The sequence below is a fragment of the Rousettus aegyptiacus genome, unplaced genomic scaffold (assembly GCF_014176215.1).
Source record: "Rousettus aegyptiacus isolate mRouAeg1 unplaced genomic scaffold, mRouAeg1.p scaffold_m13_p_17, whole genome shotgun sequence".
NCBI lineage: Eukaryota > Metazoa > Chordata > Mammalia > Chiroptera > Pteropodidae > Rousettus > Rousettus aegyptiacus.
Genome location: NW_023416292.1, coordinates 28642288 through 28664302, shown reverse-complemented (window position 1 = coordinate 28664302; position 22015 = coordinate 28642288). Strand labels below are relative to the sequence as shown.

At 56.3% G+C, this 22015-nt stretch overlaps 1 protein-coding gene and 1 long non-coding RNA gene across 10 annotated transcripts in view; one reads left to right on the top strand and one right to left on the bottom strand.

Annotated features, from left to right (window-relative positions):
• The window catches only part of PDE4DIPP2 (myomegalin), a 152098-nt gene extending 132606 nt beyond the window's left edge, over window positions 1-19492 (top strand). For 4 of the 9 annotated variants that reach the window (XM_036234992.1, XM_036235000.1, XM_036235001.1 and 1 more), the window contains 14 exons: window positions 324-500; window positions 3814-4074; window positions 5872-6003; window positions 6280-6399; window positions 7803-7992; window positions 8589-8713; window positions 10888-11124; window positions 12978-13091; window positions 13619-13848; window positions 15239-15367; window positions 16379-16517; window positions 16785-16831; window positions 17676-17727; window positions 18372-19492. In XM_036234992.1, coding sequence (XP_036090885.1) covers window positions 324-500; window positions 3814-4074; window positions 5872-6003; window positions 6280-6399; window positions 7803-7992; window positions 8589-8713; window positions 10888-11124; window positions 12978-13091; window positions 13619-13848; window positions 15239-15367; window positions 16379-16517; window positions 16785-16831; window positions 17676-17727; window positions 18372-18517 — 2099 coding nt within the window. In that variant the 3' untranslated portion in view covers window positions 18518-19492. Of the gene's footprint in view, window positions 1-323; window positions 501-3813; window positions 4075-5871; window positions 6004-6279; window positions 6400-7802; window positions 7993-8588; window positions 8714-10887; window positions 11125-12977; window positions 13092-13618; window positions 13849-15238; window positions 15368-16378; window positions 16545-16784; window positions 16832-17666; window positions 17728-18371 lie in introns of those variants that run through there. The other 5 variants (XM_036234996.1, XM_036234999.1, XM_036234995.1 and 2 more) reach the window with 4 other exon arrangements.
• LOC118612899 lies at window positions 465-5966 on the bottom strand. The gene is made up of 3 exons (XR_004955239.1): window positions 5880-5966; window positions 5596-5730; window positions 465-1215 (listed from the first exon to the last, which is right to left on the bottom strand). It is a non-coding gene; the product is annotated as an uncharacterized LOC118612899 (long non-coding RNA).
• Window positions 19493-22015: the final 2523 nt, after the last annotated feature.

The window sequence follows — 22015 nt, the reverse complement described above, 5'->3', positions numbered from 1 at the left end:
CTGCCAGCTGCCTGGGTCACAGTAACGCCACCTTGCCTTCCGGAGCCAGTTGTTTTCAGGGTGAGCATAGAATCTGCATGTGGCATCGCCCGGGCAGGGGCGAAGTGGGCGGCTCAGCCAGGCCAGCCTCTTGGGTAGCAGTGCTCGCCCTCGGCGGCGGAGGGGTCACTCTTAGGCCCAGCCAGCACCGCGTGGAAGGACGCCCCCCCCCCCACGGAGACAGCTGGTCGGGGAACCGCATCCCCTCCGTGTTTCGACCCGTTCCTTGCTCTCCCTTTCTCTCTAACGATATGTCTACTTTCTCCCTGACTTTCTGTTTCTAGGCCTTCATTCTCCCTTTGTCCCCACACTGGGTAGGCTCCCCCAGGTGCCGTGGCCGGCGGCCCCACCCAGCTTCCGCCCCGCCGGCCCCGCCCCCCTTGGCTGCTGCGAGACACCCGTGGTCTCCTTGGCCGAGGCTCAGCAGGAGCTGCAGATGCTGCAGAAGCAGTTGGGAGAAAGTGAGCACGTCCTGCCGGGTTTGTGTGCCTGCGAACGGCAGCCCGCCTGTGTCGCTCTGCATGGCTTTGGCTGGATGACAGTGCTTTACGAAACGACGTAGGGGCACGTGTGACCAGTGGACGTTGGAAGGGCGGCTCTGCTTGCTGTTTGGAAGTGTATTCCCTGTTCCCTTTCCGACGCGTGTGTCCCATCTGTTAAGAGGTGTGTGCGTTCGCCAGGCCCTCGGCCCGGCAGTCCCTCACGGCTGTCTGTGCGGGGTGCCGGCGAGTACGCGCAGAGCCCGCCGCACTGACCGGGAAGCGGAGAGGGCCCCTGGGCCTCGCCCCTGCAGGGCGGGCGGCCAGGAGAAAGATGGCCACGTTCGGTGCAGTCCTGTCCATGGCTCTCGGGTCCTCCTGCCGTGAAATGTTTTTAATCGAGTTCAGGTTCTGACGTCATCAGGTGGGGAGCAGAAGGGTGGAGGAGTGACCGAGCCCTTCTTCCTGTCCGCGGTTCACGGCTGCCCCTGGGCAGGTGACGCGTGGGCAGCCAGACGAGAGGCACAGGCCCCGATGTCTGGTGGTGAATCCTGGCCTCGGCTCCCCAGGGTTCTCAGCTGAAGTCACGCAGTCGCGGAGTCCACAGGCCACACACAGTCATCTCTTAGGAAAGGTTTTGTATGTACGTGGCTGGATGCCTCACCAGAAAAAGCTTTCCGTGTGCGATCACGTATAGCTTGGAAAAAAATAAGAAAAGAACCTCACATGATGAATTTGTTCTATAGTAGTGCTTAAAAACAAACAAACAGAAAGCAGTTTGAAATTGCCCTAAAACTATATTCTGTACCCATAAAGAAGCTCGGGTGAGCCAGAGATCGATGGGGTCACCACACAAAGACCACAGCCAGGAGTCTGTACTCCTGAAGCCCCAGGTGCCATCTGGACCAGCTTATTTCTTTTGTCAGCCCTGAAAATGGACACACTGTCGTCTCGGCCTCCCGTCTGGTTTCCAGAACCAAGTAGACTGAGGCCGTTTTGGGGAGAGTTCATGTGTGCAATCGGAGGCTCCCTTCTGCTTCTCGGCTCGCTGGGCTCAGCCATCCAGGTTTCCCTAGCACCACGCAGCTGGCCCGCCCCGAGCCGCACACCGCTGCGTGCTGGGGACAGCCAGAGCGGGGGCCGAGGCTCAGGGAAGCGAAGTCGCGTGCTCGAGGTCACTAGTAGGTGGGAGAGATGGGCTCGTGTCCAGGCGTCCTGCTGCCAGGGGCCCGTCTCCACGACACCTTTCCTGCCTGGGGCGGTTTCGTCACCGTCTGAGAGCCGGACCCCGCTGGGCAGGTCCTGGAGGCCCCGCCTGCAGCAGTCTCTTCTCTCCTCAGAGACCAGCGCTGGGTGCTGGTGTCGCCCCCCTAGAACGTAGGGCTGTCGCAGTTCTGGCACCGGCCACTGGTGGATAACGAATTCGTCCCAGGCCAAGACGGCAGAAGTGTCCTCCGGCGTGCTTTTCCCCCTTCACTTGTCCACGTTTGTCGATCTGCCATTGTCCGAAGGGAAGGAAGGAAGGAGGGCATTGCATGAGAAGCGGCGTGCGGATGCGGGTGGCGGTCGTGTCCAGTCTGCGCCATCGGCCGGACTCGGGGGGTCCCGGCCTTGGAGGGCACGACGGCAGCCCTCGTGTTCTCTCTGGGTGCACGGTCCGCGCTGAGGGACCGTCGCTTCCCCGCCTGCCTCGTTTGCTTCGAGCCAAGCTCCGTGTGGCGGTGGTGCATGGCGGCTTCTCCAGGCACCGTGGCCCCGAAGCCTCTCGTGTAAGAGTCTCCGGGGTCTGCATGGCGCGGGGCGCGTGCTGTGTACTGTGTGTCCGGGGGGGCTGGGACGTGAGAACGCTGGTCGCTGTGACCGATCGACCCGGAACCTCCTGTGACCTTGCTGAGGGAGTAAGCTGACTGTCGCCAGCCACCGATTTCCTCCTTGGCCTTGTTCCGGGGCAGGGTTGGAGCGGGGTAGGAAGGAGGTAGGAAGTCACATCTTTATTGAATCGTGACTAAAGTTTAGATGCCTACATTTTTCCCCGCCCCGTTCAACTCCCAGGGATCCTAACGATTTTCTGTATTTTGTAAACTGAGGAAGGAAAGACCCGTGACAACACTTCCCAAACTTTTTGGCCTATTAGAATCGCCCGGGATGATTTAAAAACAGCCAGTGCCAAGCCGCGCCCCATAGCAATCAAGGCAGAGTCTTTGGGAGGGCGAGGGGTGTGTGTGTGTGTGTGTGTATTTGTGTATATATATTTATACACACACACATGCATATGCATACACACACACACACACACACGCACTACACATGTATATTTCATTTTTTTTGCACCGCAGATTTGAGGATGAGTTTCAAGTGGAGATAAAAATCGGCACGTTCCAAGTGCATTTCCCCCTCGGAGCGGTTTTGCTCTGGGACGGAGGAAATGACGCCCTCACCTCCATGTGCTTGGGCGGAGCATCCCGTTCACTCTGCTGCCCGGGGCAATAATCCCTGGAGAAAGCGGCCTTCTGAATATGAGCGGTCCAAACGACGGCCCCGCCTACCCCTGTCTGTCTCCCCACCCTGAGCCGGGTGGGCTCCTTTTGGCTTACAAGCAGGGATGGTGATGCTCAAAGGAGGACCCATGATCTCTCGAGATCTATGACGAAGTGAAAGGCCCCACCTCCCTCCGTGGAGGGGTCTTCAGCGATTGCTCAGGCAGAGTGCTGACATTTTGCGGTGCCTTGAATCGTGGTGGGGGACGGCCAGGTCACCACCGGCCGTCCATGGACTCTCCAGCCTCTGCAGAGACCTATTCTGTCGGGAGGAATTGGGGCCACCGTTTCTAGCTGGATTTCATGTCCCTTTTCTCCTCCGTCAACCCCGGTTAGCTTCTGGGGGAGGCAAGTGCTCAGAGGCAGACAGACATCCCCGTTCTCGGGTGTGCTCAGCGCTCCGGCCCGGCACGCTCTTGACCCCTGGCTTCGGGAGCGAGTTCCGCTCTGGAACTTCCCCTGGCTCTGTCGTGAGGAATTATAATGGGAGCCAGGAGTAGGGCCGCTGGACTCCTGTTCCGTGACTGGTGACTTTCAGATACTTTGCCTATCCCCCACCCCGTGGCGCCTCATGCGGGCAACTGCATGGGTGAAAATGATGGCCTCAAGGTTCCAGCCTCGTCCGGGTGGTGTTCCGCGGGGGACCGGGCTCTCCAGCGTCCCTGCGCCCCGCGAGCGTCTGTCCCCAGCAGCCGCGCACTTCCTTGCCGCTCCTTCCTCCCGATGCTGGTTCTCACTCACGCTTTTCCCCCGCCCAGGTATCAGCACCGTCCATTCTGCTTCCCCCGCTGCTGCGTCGCCAAACAACCATGTGGAAGCCGCCCCTTCCCACCACCTCCACCCCGCCCGGCCCCACGCCCTCCCCCGGGGCAGGGGCGCCACGGAACTGGGCGGCATCCTGGCGCCCGGCTACCTGGGCTGCGGTGGCCAGTGGGATGTGATGAGGCCTCAGAAAGGGAGCGTGTCTGGGGACGTGTCCTCGGGCTCTTCCGTGTGCCAGCTTCACTCCAAACCCACAGGTAAATCACGCAGCCGAGCAGGGCAGCCCGGGAGATGAAACCCCACTGGGTCCGCCTCTTCCCCGCCTGGGCAGGGCTTTGGTCCTTTCTCCTCTAGTTCCCGGGCCCACAGAGTGGGGATAAAACGAGATGGCCAAGTGGCACCACAGAGCGTGACGGGGCGGGAGGGACCCTGACCGCGGAGCTCCAGCGACCAGGTTCTTGTCTTAGGCCATGAGAAAGAATTCGAGGAGACGACAGACAGCAGGAAAGCGCAAGTTTCAGGAAAGCGAAGTACACACTCAGGAGGAAAGTGGGGCCGCCCATGGAGAGTCTGGCCCGAGGCCATCCGGGCACCTCCCTCTGGGCTTGTTTCCTGTGCCGCCTGGCGGGGAGGAGGTGGCCTCGGGGGAGGAGGTGGCCCGAGGCCGCCTGTCTTCCTCTGTCTAGTCTCCTGGCCTTGGCTTGTTTCTCATGCTGGGGTCTCAAACTTGAAATCAAAACAGGGAGAGAGGGCTGAGTGAGGGACCGAGGGAACGTTCCAGAGGCGCATCCTGGAGGGGAGGGGACCTTCCCTAGGCTACGTCTCCTGCTTCAATGGCTTTGCTTGTGTGTCCTCCCTCCTCCCTGCCCAGGGCTCCGGGAAGACCAGGGACCTAGCTCTGTGCTCTCTCCCTGCACCCCGAGTCCCTGACAGCCCCCTCTTAGAGCCTTCCAGAATGCCAGGCGCCCGCATTCACGGGACAGAGTTGTCTCTGCGCAGCTGCCCAGCCCAGACGTATAACCCTGCGTACAAACCCGGCTCAGGCTTTCCCTGTCGGTCCTGGCTCTCCAGGTCAGGGAGGGAGGCGTCGCGCCCAGGGGAGAGGTCAGCCGTAGGGGTGAATGCGGGTGCGCTCGGTTCCAACAGGGAGACAGCTGTAATTTCCAGCGAAAGACTGAGCCTGAGGCAAAGTGGTGCGGGCGATGTGGTTGTCATTAGCACTCCCTGCCCCCCTCTCCGCATCTTTCTTTCTTTCCTTAAGGACGCAGCTTCCTGCCTGATCAGCCTTCAGGTCCCTAGGTCAGTGCAGGTCCTCCTTCCTTCCTCCTCCCTCCCTTCCTCCTCCTTCCTTTTTCCTTCCTCCTCCCTCCCTTCCTCCTCCTTCCTTCTTCCTTCCTCCTCCCTTCCTTCCTCCTCCTTCCTTTTTCCTTCCTCCTCCTTCTTCCTTCCTCCATCCTTCCTTCCTTCCTCCTTCCTTCCTTCCAGATTAAGGGTGATTTGAGGGCAGTGCTCAGGACTGCTCATTAACCAGACAGGATGAGTTTATGTTCATGTATTTTTTTTTTTCACCTAAGGCCTTCTCTCTAAGGGCTTTGTCCCTCACTAAAGAATGTGCAGTCAAGTGTCAGTGAGAGGAGAGGTGTTATGGTAGCGTGCGGCCTTCCCTGTCACGCTCAAAGTCACACTCGGAGGTGGCTGCACCTTTCCGGATGCTAAGCAGGCCCTGCCCACAGCCTTCAGTCATTTTTCTAAACCACACGGCGCTCCCTTACACTCACCAGTTCCACTGGTCACTGCGCACTTGACGCCGAAACCTGCTTCCACTCAGCCCCGCCCAGCCCCGCGACATCGGGTCGTCCCGGGCTCGAGGGGCCAATTCATGCTTCAAACAAAGTGCCCCGTGTCCTGGGTGCCTGCGTGTGAGGACGCGGTTGGCAGAAGGGTGGCAATGCTGAGGGATCTCTCCGAGAGGCCACTGGCCGAGTCCCAGCCCCACGTGGGCCCCGCGGTGACGGGATTCCCCACCCTCTCCCCTGTCCCGCGGCTGGCTGCAGGGGCCGACCTGCTGGAAGAGCATCTGGGCGAAATCCGGAACCTGCGGCAGCGCCTGGAGGAGTCCATCTGCATCAACGACCGGCTGCGGGAGCAGCTGGAGCACCGGCTCAGCTCCGCCGCCCGGGGCAGCGGTAGGCGGCCCCGAGGCCCAGTTCCGGGCCTCACTGGGAGCTTCGGGAGGGTGGGCCCCGCAGAGGGACTTTCCCTGCAGCAGCCAAACTAGCCAAGTCTGTCCCCAGAGTCATCTGACTTCTCATCCCGCCCTTAATCTGCTCACATCCGCCTGCCTGCGGACTCCTCTGGGCCTTGTGGCGTGATTGCCCTGTGGTAGAGCCAGGGTGGGACCGCATCTTTTGAAAGCCCCTGTCACGCAAATGCATGACTTGCCCGCTTCGCTTTCCGGCCAGGACCCGCCTCCAGCTTCAGCAGTCAGGGCCTGGAGGCCGGGCCGCAGCTGCACAACGAGAACAGGGCGCTTCGGGAAGAGAACCAGAGCCTGCAGGCTCAGCTGAGTCGCATTTCCAGAGGTGGGTGGCCGGAAGCCACAAACCGCGGTCGCTGCCCGCGCCCTCTCTTCCCTGGCCACACCGATCACCAACTGGAGAAGTGAAGAGGGGATGCAGAAATAACCGAGCTACCCAGACGCGCCTACCCCAAATGCCAGTAGCTATTCCCAGGCTGGAAAGGGCTGAGTTCCCATAGGTCCCACCCAGCCTTGGGCCCTCAGACTCCTGGGCTCCAGGGACGAGGAGTTCTAGGAAACCCACCCGCGTGCAGACCCACCTGCAGGTACCCAGAGGCATCACTACGGAGCTGGGTACCGTTAGCCGTCTGCTCTGCCTCCCTGTAGCTCGCAGCTGATTCGAACCAGGAGAGGAAGGACGGGAGCTCCGACATAGCCTCTCAGGTCCCCCAGCCGTCACTGCGGCTCGGCGTCTCTCCCCGTGTCTCCTCGCCCCCTCCCCTCGCTCACACTCAGGCTCCTCTCTGGTCAGCAGTCCTCACGGCTCTGCTTCTGCAGGTGCTGGCAGAGTGTCCTCCAGAGCCTTCCCAGACCTGTCCCCGGTGGGATCATTCCTTGTGTGGCCTGGGATGCAGCCGACCTTAGTGTTAACTGACTTGATCAAATTAAAATATGATCAATAATGAATTATTTTTATTTATAAATATTTATTGAATAGCCACAAAAGACTAAGAATAGTGTCCAAAAGGATTAAGCCCAGAATGAAAGAATTTTTGTGAGAAAGGAAAAAGACTTCAACAGATCTTTCCAAATTAGCCACCTCAGAGCGAGAAGATGCGAGAGGAAAACTCACTGCTTGGGGGAGATAACAAAAGTTAATAGATAAGAGAAAAGGCAGAACTACTGACCTACCATCGCATGCCTGGAAAGACTAGAACAGACCTCGCGGGTGGGAAAATAATTTGTCAGGCCCCGGTGCACTCCACCCCAGAGGGCTGATGGCACCTGCAGTCTTATTCTCAGAGTCCCTGTCAATAATTTCTGAGAAATTATGGAGATCAGAGAGCCGCTGCAAGCTGGAAAAGAAAAGATGTCCCAGTTTTCAAAATGATGACAATAACATACACTAAAAACTGTAGACAGGAAATCTTAATGTCGGTCTTCAGCAAAATTCAGGAATGGATTATTGCACAGAGGGCCGTGAGCGCTTAGAAAATGGTGAGCATTAGAAATCAGAGTGTTTTCTCTAAAAGCAAGGTAGTTCTTATTAAGTCGGAGGCTCAAGGGCATTGCAGAGATGGCGGTCCCCCATTCCCCAGGCTGTGTAGGTGTGCCCTCTTTGGCTCCCTGCGGCTGCAGCATAAGCTGGCCTGCCTTTTGCCCTGGTTCTGTGTGTCAGGATGGATGTGCTCGGGCTCACCTTCCTGCTGCCCTACAAGCTAAACGCTCCTGCGTTCTGCTCCCCAGAGCACTCCCAGGAAACAGAGTGCCTGAGGGAGGCTCTGCTGACCTCGCAGTCCCGGCTCCGAGAGCTGGAAGTGCAGCTGGAGCGCCAGAAGGTGGACCGGCAGCAGCTCCTGGGAGACTTGAAGGAGAAGCAGCAGGAGATCCTGCATTTCCAGGAGGAACGACTGTCCCTCCAGGAGAAAGACTCCAGGTCAGCAGAGCCGCCGATGAGGGAAGGCGGCCCCATTTTCAGATTTAGAAGGGGGGATATTGGCAAGACAGTTAATGGCCCCTTTTGGAACCCTGTTTCCCCACCGCTATTCCTGATCTATGGGTGACTTGGAGCAGGAGGAAGGGCTTCTCTGTGAACGCCTTTTTCACCCCAGAGCTGAGGAGTGAAGCCCCGTCATGGAAGGCTCTGGCACACCGGCTGCTAGGCAAGGGACGTTCCCGTGCTTGCAGCTGGAGGGCAACGGCCTCAGCATAACCTAGGAAGCTTCTAGACCAGTCGCAATGCTAGTCCCCAGCGTGAACCCTGTCACTGCTTGTCAGCGTGAAAAGAACACCGGAGGGCGGTGCTGCTGTGTCCTCGCCGGCACAGCTAACGATAGGGCGCCAAGCACAGCGACCGCACCCGTCCGAGCCTCTGCGCGCACATCTACCACGTCAAAGCCATGGTCTTCATGACCCGAGTTGGCAGCTAGGGCTCAAACTCCACGATGTGGGCTCCCCGCTCACCGCCTTGATGTGGCCGAGAGCGGCCCCGCCAGCTCGGCAGCCATCCCCCCTCACCCCCACCCCCCGCAGGCTGCAGCACAAGCTGGCCCTCCTGCAGCAACAGTGCGACGAGAAACAGCAGCTCTTCCAGGCCGTCCAGTCGGAGCTACAGATCTACGAGGCGCTTCACGGCACATCCAGGAAGGGGCTGAGAGGTCCGTGTGCCCCCTCCCCCCACCCCACGGGCTTCCCGCCCTTGCTTGGGATCCCTGTGAGGTCTCTGCCTTGGGAGTTGTGGAGATCTGGAAAAGCTGCAGAGCTCTTGTCTCAGAAGAACCCCCAGCCAGGCCTGGGGTACCCAATTAAAGGAGGGGAGCTCTCATACACAAAGCCCAGAGTCCGGTGACATGAGCAAGATCCAGCCTAGACATCCTTAAAAATCAGTCACAAGAGTCAAACTTCACTCACCTAGATGGCCGGAAACGAGTCCAGATGATACAATAATTTTTTTTTTTTTAAATACAAAGAACTGTCTCAAAGGCATCATCATTCGAAAAGGTCTTGAATACTAGTACACACTGACCCCCATGCAGCCAGAGTAGCAAACAGCCCGTGAGAACATTACAACGTACAAAACAAGTCACAGAAACGCCACTAATAGGACCTAAGTTTCAAGCTTAGATTTAAATTTTAAACTCTCTTATTAAGGAATTTTGCCACCTGCTGAAATAATAATTGATCTTTGAGAATTTTGTTACATTTCCCCCACCTTTCTTCAAACGGGGGAGAGTATTCTAAATATAAAGTTAAATCCAAGCAGACTAGAACAGAGGCTGATGTCAACGAAGTAAAATTTAGCAAAGAGAAAAAGTAAAATCCTGAGCCTGGCTTGAAGTATCAGCGGTAGAAACACAGGCCAGGCGGCCTGGCCCTGTGGCGGTCCGTGGGCTCAAGGACGTGAGAGTTGGGCAGAAACACAGATACACAAGGGAGCGACAGGGGTGGCCGGTTGCGAAGGAGTGAGCGCCCCGCCCAACCCGATTTCAAGAGAAGCGGGGGGGGGGGGGGGGGGGGGGCGGCTTTGTCGAGAATCCACAGAAGCAGTTCTCGCCTTGGATGGCTGTCCCGACCCGCGGGACTTGTTATTTGGTGGGGGTGAGGGAGACCCAGCCTGTAAGGAAAAACGGGCGGAGAAAAAGGAGTGGAGGCAAGACAGTATTCTGATCAAGCCTCAAATTTTATTTTACAAAGCAGCTATATTTATACAGCAAGAACAAAACGGGGCAGCCAAAAGGGACTTGTCCCCACAATATAATTGGTCTTCAGCTGGTGCTGTGGGGACAAGGGGCAGTGGAAGGAAAGAAGAGGAAAGGGGGTACTGGTCATGTACTGATCGGTCAAGCACAGGTGGTGTAAAACAAAGGAAGTTCTCAGAGTTCTCTGTACAAACAGAATGTCTGTGGTCGGCCAGTCTCTGGAATGTTGGTGTCACGGGCTGCTATTTGTCTTCTGTTCTTGTGAAGCCCAAGCCCAGCATGTTTTATCCCTAACCCTTAAGGGCCCGTTTAGGTTGTGGCGCCCCTAACAGATGGCATGCTGACTCCCCGAGCCATCCACCCTTAAACTTCCTTGGTTATACGTTTAAAAATTCCATGAGCAGTATGGATTATTATACTAAGAGTTTTCACTATTCAGCCAAGTCTGAGTTTTCATAATTTGCCGGTGAGAAGGTGGACGGGAACTTGAAGAAACACGGGGGGGCGGGGCACAGCGTGCGGAGAGGCAGCTTAGGCTGACAGCCGTGGGAGTGTGGGCCCGGAGGAGACCAAGTGCCCGCAGGAGAGCTTTGTGTCAGGGGCTGCGAGCGGTCGGGGGGCCCGGCGGTGTGCGGGCGGCCCACGAGGCTGGACGGGAGTGTGTGTACACTCCATGAAGCAGGCCGTGGAAATCGGTTCGCGTTTTCCAAGCAAAACAGGTGTGTGACGGAGGTCATCCCTTCTCCTCCCTCAGCCCCTGGCCCCTGCCCTGGTTCAGTGCTAGTTCAGAGCCCACCTCTGGTCTTGGAAGACCCCGCCCTCTAGCCCGCGGGACTGAGGTTAACATGGAGGCGAAGTGACAGGCTCGGCCTCAGCTGCTGGTCAGACTCCCCCGAGTGGCACGTGGATCGTTTGAGCCTCAGGAAAATTCCACACTGGAGTGTGTGTCACCTCAGTGTGTGCCAGGCCGCACATAAGGAAAGTGGCATTTCCATCTCGGGTGTGTGGCCTGGGACGCTGAGATGACAGTGGGGTCCTCGGCAGAGGGGACTGTCACAGAGGAGAGTTCTGGCGAATGCGCGGAAATAAATACTTGGACCACGGTTACCAACCCCGCCTCTGTCTTCTCTCAGCTTACGCCTGGGACGCCTGTCACCTGGTCCCCTCGAGCAGTGACTTGAGCCACCTGGTGACGGAGATCCGAGCTTTGCGAGGGCAGCTGGAGCAGAGCATCCAGGTGAACAACTGCCTGCGACTGCAGCTGGAGCAGCAGCTGGATAGCGGCGGCAAAGCCAGCCTCGGCCCCAACTCCGGCAGCCACGACTTTGCAGCCAGCACTGACCCTGGGAGCCGGCAGCCACCCTTCCCAGGTCGGAAGGCCAAGGGCATCGGGAAGCCCTCCGCCGGCGGGGAGGTCGCCAGGGCATCTGGTGGAAGGGATAGTCTTGCCTCGTCCAGGCTCCTCAAGGTCAGGGGTGAAGTGGGAGGTGAAGTCCATTGCGGGAGTGAGAGTGTGGGACTCAGGGCCACACACCTGCCACTCACAGGTTGTTTGCCTTGGGCGCAGCATTTCAACTCCTCCTGGTTTAAGCCATGGTTTCCTCATTTTTTAAGATGCAGATGACAATAGTATCTACTTTGCATGATTATTCGGATCATTAAATGTCATAATTTACCAGTGCCTGACACAAGAATTGCTCAACAGTTAACAGCTGTGGATGTTGGTATCCAGTCCTTGTATTTGTGGAGTGTTTTAAAAATTCATCATAGGTTTTCAAACACTTTTTCAAATAATTTCATCTGAGGCAGGGCAAGTTTTACTCTGTGTTTCACAGGAGAAAATTTAGGCATCGAGGCCCTGGCCGACAGGAGCTCAGAGGCCGACCAGGATTTGGACCAGGAATGTTCTAGTCTGTTCCTTCCACCTCACTGGGCTCGGGCTCGGTATTGCAGGCCTCCCAGGCTCTCTGCCTGGCTCCCCTTTCCTGAAGGTGGGGAACTTGGCCACGTGGCAGAACGTTCCTGCCGCAGTGGGAATCGGGGCTGTGAGGAGGTAGCGGGTGCTCATCATCCCCTTCTGCCCCCCGCCCCGCCCACCTTTGCCGACAGAAACGTTTAGCCCGTTCTCTGCCTCTCTTCCCGATGCCCTTCGTCTTCTCACTTCCCCCGGCTTTAATGCGAATGTCGACACTGTCCGCACACCCCATCCCTGTGCGTTCGTTTCCTCCTCTTCTTTCTTTCCTTTTGATGCACCACCTCCGGGGCCATATCCTCCACTTCGTTCTAATCAGAAGCCACTTCCCCTCACGATCATCTAAACCTGAGCTTGCAGACTTCCCTGCCTGCTCTTCCCAGAGCATGTCACTCCTTATTTTTGGGGGGGTCTGCTGGATTTTCAGTGATCAGACAGTGACATCACCTGTCAAATGAAGGTGTCGCTCCCTGATCACGGCGTGGCCATTAACCAGGAAAGCGTGGGGACCGGTGCGTGGTGCCCAGCACGGCCTGTGGACCCCGCTCGGCCTGTGTGAGGAGGAAGCTCCGTGCTACCCTGGCTGCCCCTCGGTTCTGCCTCCTTCTACCCCCGCCCCCCGGTGACCGGGCTTGGACCCAGCCCCACCCACCACGGAGGCCTGCGCCGGGCAGCAGGCTCGAAGCCCACGTGCCCGAGCGGCAGCCTTTCCGTCGTTTCTGCGATATTTTCCAGTTCTGCCGCTGTTTCCAGTTCCTGGCCTCTAACGGGGCGTCTCTGTCCCACCGGGGCTCTGTCTCCTATCCTTCTCCTACGACTGCATTTTTTCCCGGTACTAATTCATCGGAATGGTGATGAGGATGCTGGGTTTAATTACCCATAAGTCCATTCATTCCTCGAGTTAGTATTTTTAACATACATACTACATATATTTATGTATATTTGCATGTAGTTACGAGGCATCGTAATAGACATTACATACAAAATTATATTAAAAGCGGGGGTTAGAAAAACAGACCTAACAATTTGAACCAGGAGTTGCCTCCTCGTGGAGCACCCCTCAGGTAGAGGTACCCCCGCTCGTTCCAGACTGAGTTGCTCTTGTTCTGGATCACGGGGTCTGGGTGACAGACACACAGGGCGAGTCACGCTGCCTCAGGTCTCCCATGGTGAAGGCGAAGCTGCGCTCGGGCTCGGCGCGTGGTGTGTGTCCAGGGTCCCGAAAACCCTTCTTGTCTTCGCCTCCCCCAGACTCGGTCGCCTCCCCTCCGGTTCGGGATGTCGGCATGAACCCAGCTCTGGTCTTCCCCAGCTCGCCCGCCGCTGCTCCTGGCGCAGAGACGGCCACCTTCAGCAAGGCAAATGGTAAATGTGGCCACCGAAGGGCGAGGGGACTGAGGACGGGAAGCCATGCGAGTGACGCGCGGTTCTCTCTGTGCGCATCCGAATCCCGAGACCTTCCTCCGCGTGCCCCGGGCCTCCCGCCCTGCTCGCTGCTCCTTCCGTGGCCGCCCTTGCGACCCTCAGTCTCCCCGCTCTTGAGCCATCGCGCTGGGATCTCTCCCCTCTGGAAAGCGCTCTCTGTACCCAGCTGAATTTCCTGTCCGTGTCTTCTAAACTCAGATATTAAAAAAACACTTTTAAATAACATGTGTCTCGAATATTTCATTCGTCAACAAGGACGGAATTTGCCAACCTGGCGCTTTAATCATTGAGATGATGTAAGAAAGATTATAAAAATTTAGAATCCAGAATGTCTGTGGACGGCAACACCTGCACTTTCCCGAGGCCGCCCTCCCTGTTCCTGGCTCTGCCCCTACCTCTGTCCCTCTGGGACTGGTGCTATGACCGAGTAACCGTGCGTTCTGTCCTGCTGTGGCTTTATTTTTCAGAGCTGGATTTGGAGGCCCCTGCAGGCATGAAGAGCCCTCCCAAGCTGGAGGGCGGCGCCACCGACGGCTCCTTTGCCAATAAGCACGGCCGCCACGTCATCGGCCACATCGACGACTACAGCGCCCTCACGCGGCAGATCGCGGAGGGCCGCCTGCTGGTCCAGAAGATCGCGTCTCTCGCCGCCAGATCAGCCGGCGCCGGCCCTGGCCTTGCGGCTCACGGCACAGAGGTGATCACAGCATAGCTCGTAGGTGCACCTGCCCTTCCTTCTTCCGATTCTAGCGCCTTCTCCTACTTTACTTTCACACTCTACGCATCCCAGCGGAAGACACTTCCTCCGTCTGCACCCCGTCGGGCTTTTCTCTCCAGCTCCTCTTTTCACTGTAAGCTCTGCTCTGCTGCCGATGCGGCTGACTTGGTGCCCCCCCCCCCCCCGAATCCCCCGAAAGCCTGTGCGGTGTCCTCATCCTTATCAGTAGAGCGTCTGTGAGCGTCAACACCCAGTGGCCTGCGCCGAGCGCCCTTTAGTAGCTGCTCATCTGCGACGGTCCCTGGCACATGGCCGTCGGTGGGCAGAATAGAATCACTTGGCCGAGCGGCTGGACATCGAGAATGGCACCCGTACGTGCCACGTGCGTGGAAGGCGCGGGAAGCCTGGCGCCCCGGGCCTTCCCTGTCTGAGCCGGGGAGGACACACACGCGAGCACCTGCGTCAGAAGAGTTAGGGTCGTCCTCTGGGTGCGGGGCACAGACGCAGGAGCCCCGGCTCTCCCAGGGGAGGAAGCGGCGGGTCCCCGGAGGGCACCTCAGGGAGCGCTGGGTTCTCGGTGGAGGAGGAGGGTGGAGGAGGATGGCGGAGGAGGAGGACATTCCTGGCGAAGGGGGCGGCACCCCGGCCGGGAGCCACACGTGCTCGGCCAGCCAAAGTCCGTCGTGCTATTCAGGGAAGGACAGGGGGGCCAGTGCACAGCCGGGGGACCGCAGGGGAGGGAAATGCTTCCTTCTTCCCGTCTAGGTTCTTTGCTAATTGACTTAAGACAGGTTAATAGGAAAGAAACAAATTTAATTTCATATGGGAGCCTCAAAGATACAAGGCTCTAAGAATGACCAAAGCAAGCAGCTTTAGACAAAGAAACAATAAATTCAGGCTCTGGGCTTGGGATGCTGAAGGAGTAACGGGCTCCGTGTGTTCTGCTGGTGCCCCGACGCCCTCTGCCGGGGTGTCTCCCGCCCTGACACCGGAGGACACCTCTGTGTTGTTGGGGCGGAGGGGGTTTGTTTTCTGCTTTCGTGGGAACAAACGTGGGTCTTTCTTGCACCTGCTCTTTCTTGACATTAATTCAAATTAATCAAAGTGCCGAAGTGGAATATTTTGCTCCCCGTCAGGAGCTCAGAGCGTGGAGCAGCCCGGACGCCTAAAGGGAGCGTGGGGGTAGCTGGGTCCAAGTGACGCCTTGCGAGCGGGCGGGCACCGCTGAGGTCGGGGCGCCGGGCTTCAGGGGCGCAAGCAGGCCCGTGTCTGTGCCCCGTGCGCGGGGGAGGCTTGAGCCCTGTGGGCGGAAGAAACAGAAGGTGACCGTGCTGTCCCAGTGAGGCCCGTGGCATCGCCCCTCCTCCAGGTGCTGGCCGGCGACGGCGTCCGCGAGCTCCGCAGCAGCGCCTGTGCCCTGCACCGCGCGCTGGACGAGGCGGCCTCCGTCCTCACCGTGTTCTGGCGAGCGGCCTTGCCCGGCTCCGGCGGCAAAGTGGTGAGAGGCCGGCGTCCTTTACTGGCTCCGCCCCCGGTCGCCGTCCTGCTCCTCCATCCCGCAGGTCTGCGGGTCTGCAGTTCCCGCCATCAGGAGCCCTGGGGTTGATGGAGACAGACGGGACCTTAAAGGGGTTGTCCCTGAGGGAGACCTCTTGCCATGGCGGCTGCTTTCAGTGACATTCTGACTCCGTCCTTTCTCCTCCCCCACCCTCCGACCCCCACGATAAGAAATCAAAGAGGAACGCGGCAGGGACACGAGAGCCCTGGGGACCATAGACATCCAGGGTCTTTAACTGTCTGAAGTTGGGCTGAGCTGAACTTCAGGGACATGTTAAAACATGCCCCCGCCCCCACCCCAGGTCCCCACTGTCAAAGCAGGACTGCAGAATGTCACCGTGAGACAGCCGGGCTCTTTCAGCCACCCGCTGGAATCCGCCACATCACTTACGTCCACGTGGCGGGGGTGGGGGGGTGTCGGCCACCCCAGGCGCTCTCAGGCCTGCCCTCTGATTGGTGGCACCTTGGACAGGTGGCTTTTGGGGTCTCCTCAGGGCTTCTAGCTCCAGACTCACACTGACACCTTATGGGACCCAAATATGCTAATTCTGAGAGACGGGGCGTTTTGCCATCTTGAGGTTGGCACAGGTATTTACAACATTGCGGGCTGTCTCGGGCCAGCCCCGTGTCCCCAAGAATAATATCCCCAAGTTCCAGGTCTTGCTCACCATGCCGAGTGATAGACCTGGTGCCAGCACGAAATCCTAGCTCTTGTCCACAGCCAGGAGCCTCAGCGGCCAGGGGTCGGGTTCTGTGGGGCAGCAGGGCCGTGACCCTGTGCCCACTGCTCGGGGCTCCCACCTGGAGGCGTCCTCCTGGGCTGGAGGGTTTGACAGGCTTCGTGGAGGAAATCCCGTCTAGAAATGGTTGAGAAGATTGTAGTCTTATTTTAGCTTCTAAAGCGCCACGAGCGCTTCTGCCCGTTGACAAAGCATCTGTTTCTGGTCCCCAGGGTGAGGCCGTGAAAAGGGAACTTCTGGAGCTGAGGACCAAGCTGTCCCGACAGGAAGGTCTCCTTCAGAGCACAGCCGAGCGTCTGCAGAGCACCACACGGCAGAAGGAGAGCCTGGAGCAGTTCATCCTCAGCCAGTGTGGGTGCTCCTGAGCCCGGGAATGAGGTGGGGGGTCCGGATGCCCCACAGTGCTGTGGATGGACAGCGTGGCTGAATAGGCTAGGGAACCGGGGAGACTGGCGTGATGTCCCTGAACCTACTGTGCCATGAGAAATCGTGAATGCGGATGGAGGGGGACATGGGGGCAGCAGGAGCTCCAGGCTGACACACCCCAGAACACACACCCAGGGCAAGGATGGCCCCAGTGGGTAAATTCCGCGTTCGGGGGCTGTTTTGTCGTTTCAGTGACCAGGACACATGATGTCTTGAAGAAGGCGAGGACTAATTTGGAGGTAAGGAAACCAGTATTACCCGTCAGGGCCACGGATCCTGCCCCAAACGCACTACCAGCTGTCGTCAGAGTCTGCAGGTGACCCTCGACCTGCTCCCACCTTCCAGGAGCCGGTTTCTGGCCCACCTGTAGGGGCTCCAGTCCCCGACCCCACCTCCTTGGCTTCCCTGCCCCAGGCAGCTCCCCCCTGACACCCCGTTCCCCCCCACCTGGCCATCCTCTCCTCTCTTTGCTCCAATTACCCCTCTTCTTGATCCCTGAAGGCCAGAGGACACGTGGGAGTTGGCTTCTGAATTAGCTTTCGGTAAAGGGATCCCAAGGCCAGTTATGTGTTCTGGCGTTTTCTATACTACTTTATGAAAAAGAATAAAAGCAAAACAATACTTAATAAATTAACTTCACCGCATGCTGTTGGGCTGAAAACAGCAATTTTATTTTGCTGTATCTTTTTCTTTTAAGCAACATCACAAAAGAAAAACATTGGCTCTTATTGACCCAAGAGAATTGATAATACATAAAGACTGAAATATGCAGAGAAAGATTTTACGTGGATGGCAGGCATTCTGTACAGTTACTTAAAACACAAACGCATCCCTGGCAAGTACTTTAAAGAAAAACCTGAGGTATTCGAAATGGCTTAAAAATCAGAAACTAAACCTTTACCTGGATTTTAAAGCTTTGCCATAAACAACTGAGCACATGCCCAGAAAAATCTAAATTGCACCCTGAGAAGATGTTGCTCCCACAGGGTCGGGTCCTCATTAGACTCTGCTTTTCCTTTTTTTTTTTTTCTAATTCCCTTTTGTTTTTCTCCCACGATTCCTCTCTTTCCTGAGCCTTTTTAGAAGAACAGTTACAAGATTGCCTCTGTAAAGCCTTATTCCTGTCCTGGCAAAGGTAACCCCACCGCCTCACATCCCGCCAGCTTCCCGCAGCTTGGACCGTCCCTCTCTGCTTCCTCTGGGCCACCGGAAAGGGCCCGAGGCCTGGGTTCTAGTCCCAGGCTTGTCACTAACCCGTGATGTGGCTTTGGCTGGCCCCTCCGTCTGTGTGAGCCTGCTGCCCCCCTCATCTGTGAGAGGGGGCGCTAGACCGTGATGACCTCCGAGGTCCCTGCTGACTTGGCCCCTTCTCCTCCATAAGTAAATGGGACACAAACTTAACAGGGGACTCCCCTGCAAAATGTCCTCTGCCCCACAGGACAGGCTGTTTCTATATGTGCTTGTGTCACACGAAGCACTTCTTTTCCTGAGAGATCACAGAAGCCACTGTTTCGCTCCGAAGTGAACTGGAGTGAACGAGGAGCCGCCCCCGGCTGTGCGGTGGCTCTGCGCAGGGGCCTCGGCTCGTGTGGCAGGAAGCCTTCCTCTAACCTGGCGGCTCCAGCTGCTCGCCGACCGCGACCCTCAGCTCAGCCTCTTAACAGGCTCTTGTCATGCTCCTGGCTCCTGTCACCACTCAGCTCTCGCTCCAGCCTCAGCGGGCCACCAGCAGGGCCTGGTAACAGACCCTGACTTGGTTTGTTTTATTTCTGTCCCCAGGTGAAATCCCTGAGGGCTCTGCCGGGCACTCCAGTCTCGTGACCCTTGCCTTCCAGGAGCCATGCAAGAAGCGGAGCCACCACGGGTCCTTGAAACAGCAGGAAGGATGGGCGGGGGCCCCTGGCCCGCAACTCGCCATCTGCTGAGACCTGGCCCCGCCCCCCACACCTGCTGGGGTCCAGAAGGGGTCAGCGGCGCGGTCACTGCCTGGTGGGCAGTGCAAGGCAGCGAGCCTTCCCTGCGTGTTGGACCCCGTCAGCCCAGGCCTGCGCTCGGCGAAGCGCGCTAGTCTATAGAGGAACCGCGACTCCGCTTCTGCACGCCTGGGGGTCCCGGGCTAGCGCGGCACGGTTCTCACCCCAGCGACTGCCTCAAAGGTCCCCTCGGGGGGTACGCCCCTGCTTCCCACGGAGGGGGCGCGTGGTCTCAACACCACCGAGCAGCGGTGCCCCGCTGGACGCTGGGGCTGGGCTAGCTCCGGTCCCCGAGCACCACCTGGACCAGGGCTGCTCAGCTGGGTCGCTCCAGCCCGATGTCCGCCTCCACTGCAGCCCCGAGTTCTCTGAACCCACACGGCGAAAGCGGTGGCCTCCCAGACCCCATCTCATGCTCCGCCTCGCGCCTCCTATTTCTACTCTTGTATGATCTCCGAAGTGTGCTGACCTCACTCTAGATACGCTGTCTGGTTCTATCGTCCTAACTTCCCTCTGGGGAACTGGGGACTAACGGCCACACCCAGCCCATCGAAAGTCTCGTGTAAAGCAGACCAGTGGTCACTTTTAGGTGGCCTGCGAGAGGCTCCCAGTTGTGCTAAGGCCTCGTCTGTGTCTTCACAGTGCTTCAGGATGTGTGTGTGTGTATAGATGTACAACACATATTTATATATGTTGCTATAATGACATAGTGAAGGTCAACATAGCTGGCGGACAGGGTCTATGAGAGATGAACAGCTTTTCTGGCGGCTATTAAAATGTAATGTGCATAAAAAAGAAAAAGGTTTTCTTCACCTGCTTTGTTTCGATTTCTTCCCCAGTCTCTAGGCCAAGTGTGTAAACACAAAAGACCAGCGGTCTTTGAGAAGCTCATAGTCTCATGCTTAAAGTCGAAATTTAAAAGCAAAAGTTTCCGTCTTCATTATTTTGTAAGAATCCCCAGTCTAAAAATAGAGATTCTTAAATTGGGGATGCCTTAGAACCAGCTGTTGAGATTACAGAAGCTACTTCGCACGGTCCAGTCCCAAGAGATTTAGTTGGTGCGGGGGGGCCGTAGAGCCTGCATTGTTTACAGAAGCACCCCGATGATTCTTACCCAGGTGGGCTGAAAATGAAAAACATTGTTCTGCAACATTGAATCGAAATTATACATTTATTTTACTTTCAGGACCTTTAGTTGAAAAGTACGTAAGTCATTTCATAAATGCTGACATAAAGACCTTAGAATATTCCCTGGGGACAGTTCTTAGTTATGTTCTTTTGCCTTCCAGAATTAACATAAGAGCGAGAATTATTTCTTAGAAAGTTAAAAAAATTGGCTGTCAATACAGAGGACCTTGCTGGCAGAGTCAGCAGAGTGGGTGAAAAGTCAGCAAAACTGTTAAGTATTACTTAAAGACAAAGTAGCAACATTTGAAGACCTCTTGCCCTGTGGTTATTGCATCATCCCAGGAACCCTTCTCTCATCTCTAATGCTGCCAGGGCTGGTAGACATTGATGATGTAATCAGCAGTCAATGGAGAACTCAACTACTACTTCTAAGAAATTCATTTTATATACATAACGTTTATGAAAGCAACAACATACGACATCATAAATCTCAGATCTGGCCAGGATCCAGTCACAAATTACTTTTGGGGAAAAGTCTGAAAAGTCGTTATTTTATTTCACCCTTTGCGAAATGTCAAAAAGTAGCTCTGTGCCTTATAAATAGTGGTAAAAAGTATATACCTTTGAAAGGAGGATTCTACAATATTTGGCTTTCTGTCATTTCTATTCTTTCCCTCTATGTGACAGGGATCAGTCTTTAAAAAAAAAAAATTTGTCGTTATGATCACCAATGTCTTCCAATTTACCATAATTCCAATAAGAATCATGCTGGGCCCTGCGGGGAGAATTGGATAGGAGCCCCACATAGAAAATGGGAGGAAAAAACTGGTAGGTGCCTGATGTAGCACTTCAAACATGTAAAAATGTGTCCTGAGCAGTCGCCCTAAGACAGATGACCCGCAGAATGCGTACAGCGTTTATTAGAGCCCTCAGACCTTACTACTGCTAATGTGAATGAGCAGACACCCTGCAGAATCCATCCAGCTGTCCCAGGTCATTCTAGGTTGATGTTTATTAAATTTGTTCAAAAATCCAAGAAAATCCTGGGTCATTCTTACCTGTAGTAAATTATCCTATCAAATCATAAGCCAGGTCAGCAGTCCTCATTCTAAAGTCACAGATCAGCCTTAAGGGGAAAGCAGGTTGTGAGTGCCAGTTTCAGAAAATGAACAAAACTAGGGCAGATCCCAGAATTCCCCGGGGTGGGAGAAGCTGCTTAGGCCAATGGCTAAAGAACCCCGAGCCTTAGCTCCAGCTGCCATAACTAGTACCATACGCTAGGTGGCTTAAACAGCCGAAATCGGCCAGTCTGTTTCTAATGCAGGGAGAGGAGGGAGAGGAGGAGGGAGAGGAGGGAAGGAGAATTAGGAGAGGAGAGAGAAGAGACGGGAAGGGAGGAAGGGGCGAAGGAAGAAAGGAAGGTTCTCCCTGAGTCACCTTGGTGCTGAGTTCACTTCCCGGAAGAGTCATCTTCGCCCTCAACCCAAGGGCATCCTCAGGGATCCAGTTACTCCCCTCCTTGCTCCCTGGTCTGAGGACTCCGTTGGCTTCCTCCTCCCGTCGCCTCTTCCCCGCTGTCAGGTCTAACTTAGTCCTTGAGAGAAAACAACGGAAAACCTCAGCCTGTGAGCAACACCTCATCTTTCTCTCCCTTATTCTAGCCAGCGACTTCTTTTTCAGAATCTTCATTTCTTGTATTGTGCATAACGAGGAAAGGAAAAAAAACGATCCCTGGGATATGATGAGAAGGAAGTGTGAAGTTATGTGTAGAGAAAATACGCCGAGTAGTACTTAGAGATGTAACCTGAATCTGGGTGTCTATATACATCACACGCACAGTTTTACTTTGTTCATACAAATGGTATAATTTGTATACATTGCTTTACAACTTCTTTCTTTACTTAAAAAAGCCTTGGTGTGTAACCCAGAACAAAGGGTAAGCTGGTCCGAAACTTGCGTCTTTGTCACCCTGCGGATCCCGGGGCTTCGCAAGCGGGCGGGGCTCCCGACGTCCCTGTCCCTCAACGAGCATCCGGCTCGCTCATTGGCCAGCTGGGCAGGGTGGGAGGAAGGATGAGCGCGCGCGGCGCAGTGCGCGTTGGAGCGCAGAAGGGGTCTCGACGTCACGAGCGGGGCGTGTCTTATGCTAATCAGACAAATAGGGGTCTCGTTCCCCGCGGTAAACAACGCCGGATTGTGGAAAAAGTCGCTTGAATTTTATCAGAAGAACTGTATGAAGGGGCTGGAGGATTGGAAGGGAAAGGTGCACAGGGTTTCGGGGAGGGAGCAAAGTGACCGTGCGTGTACAGTGTGAGGCGCGTG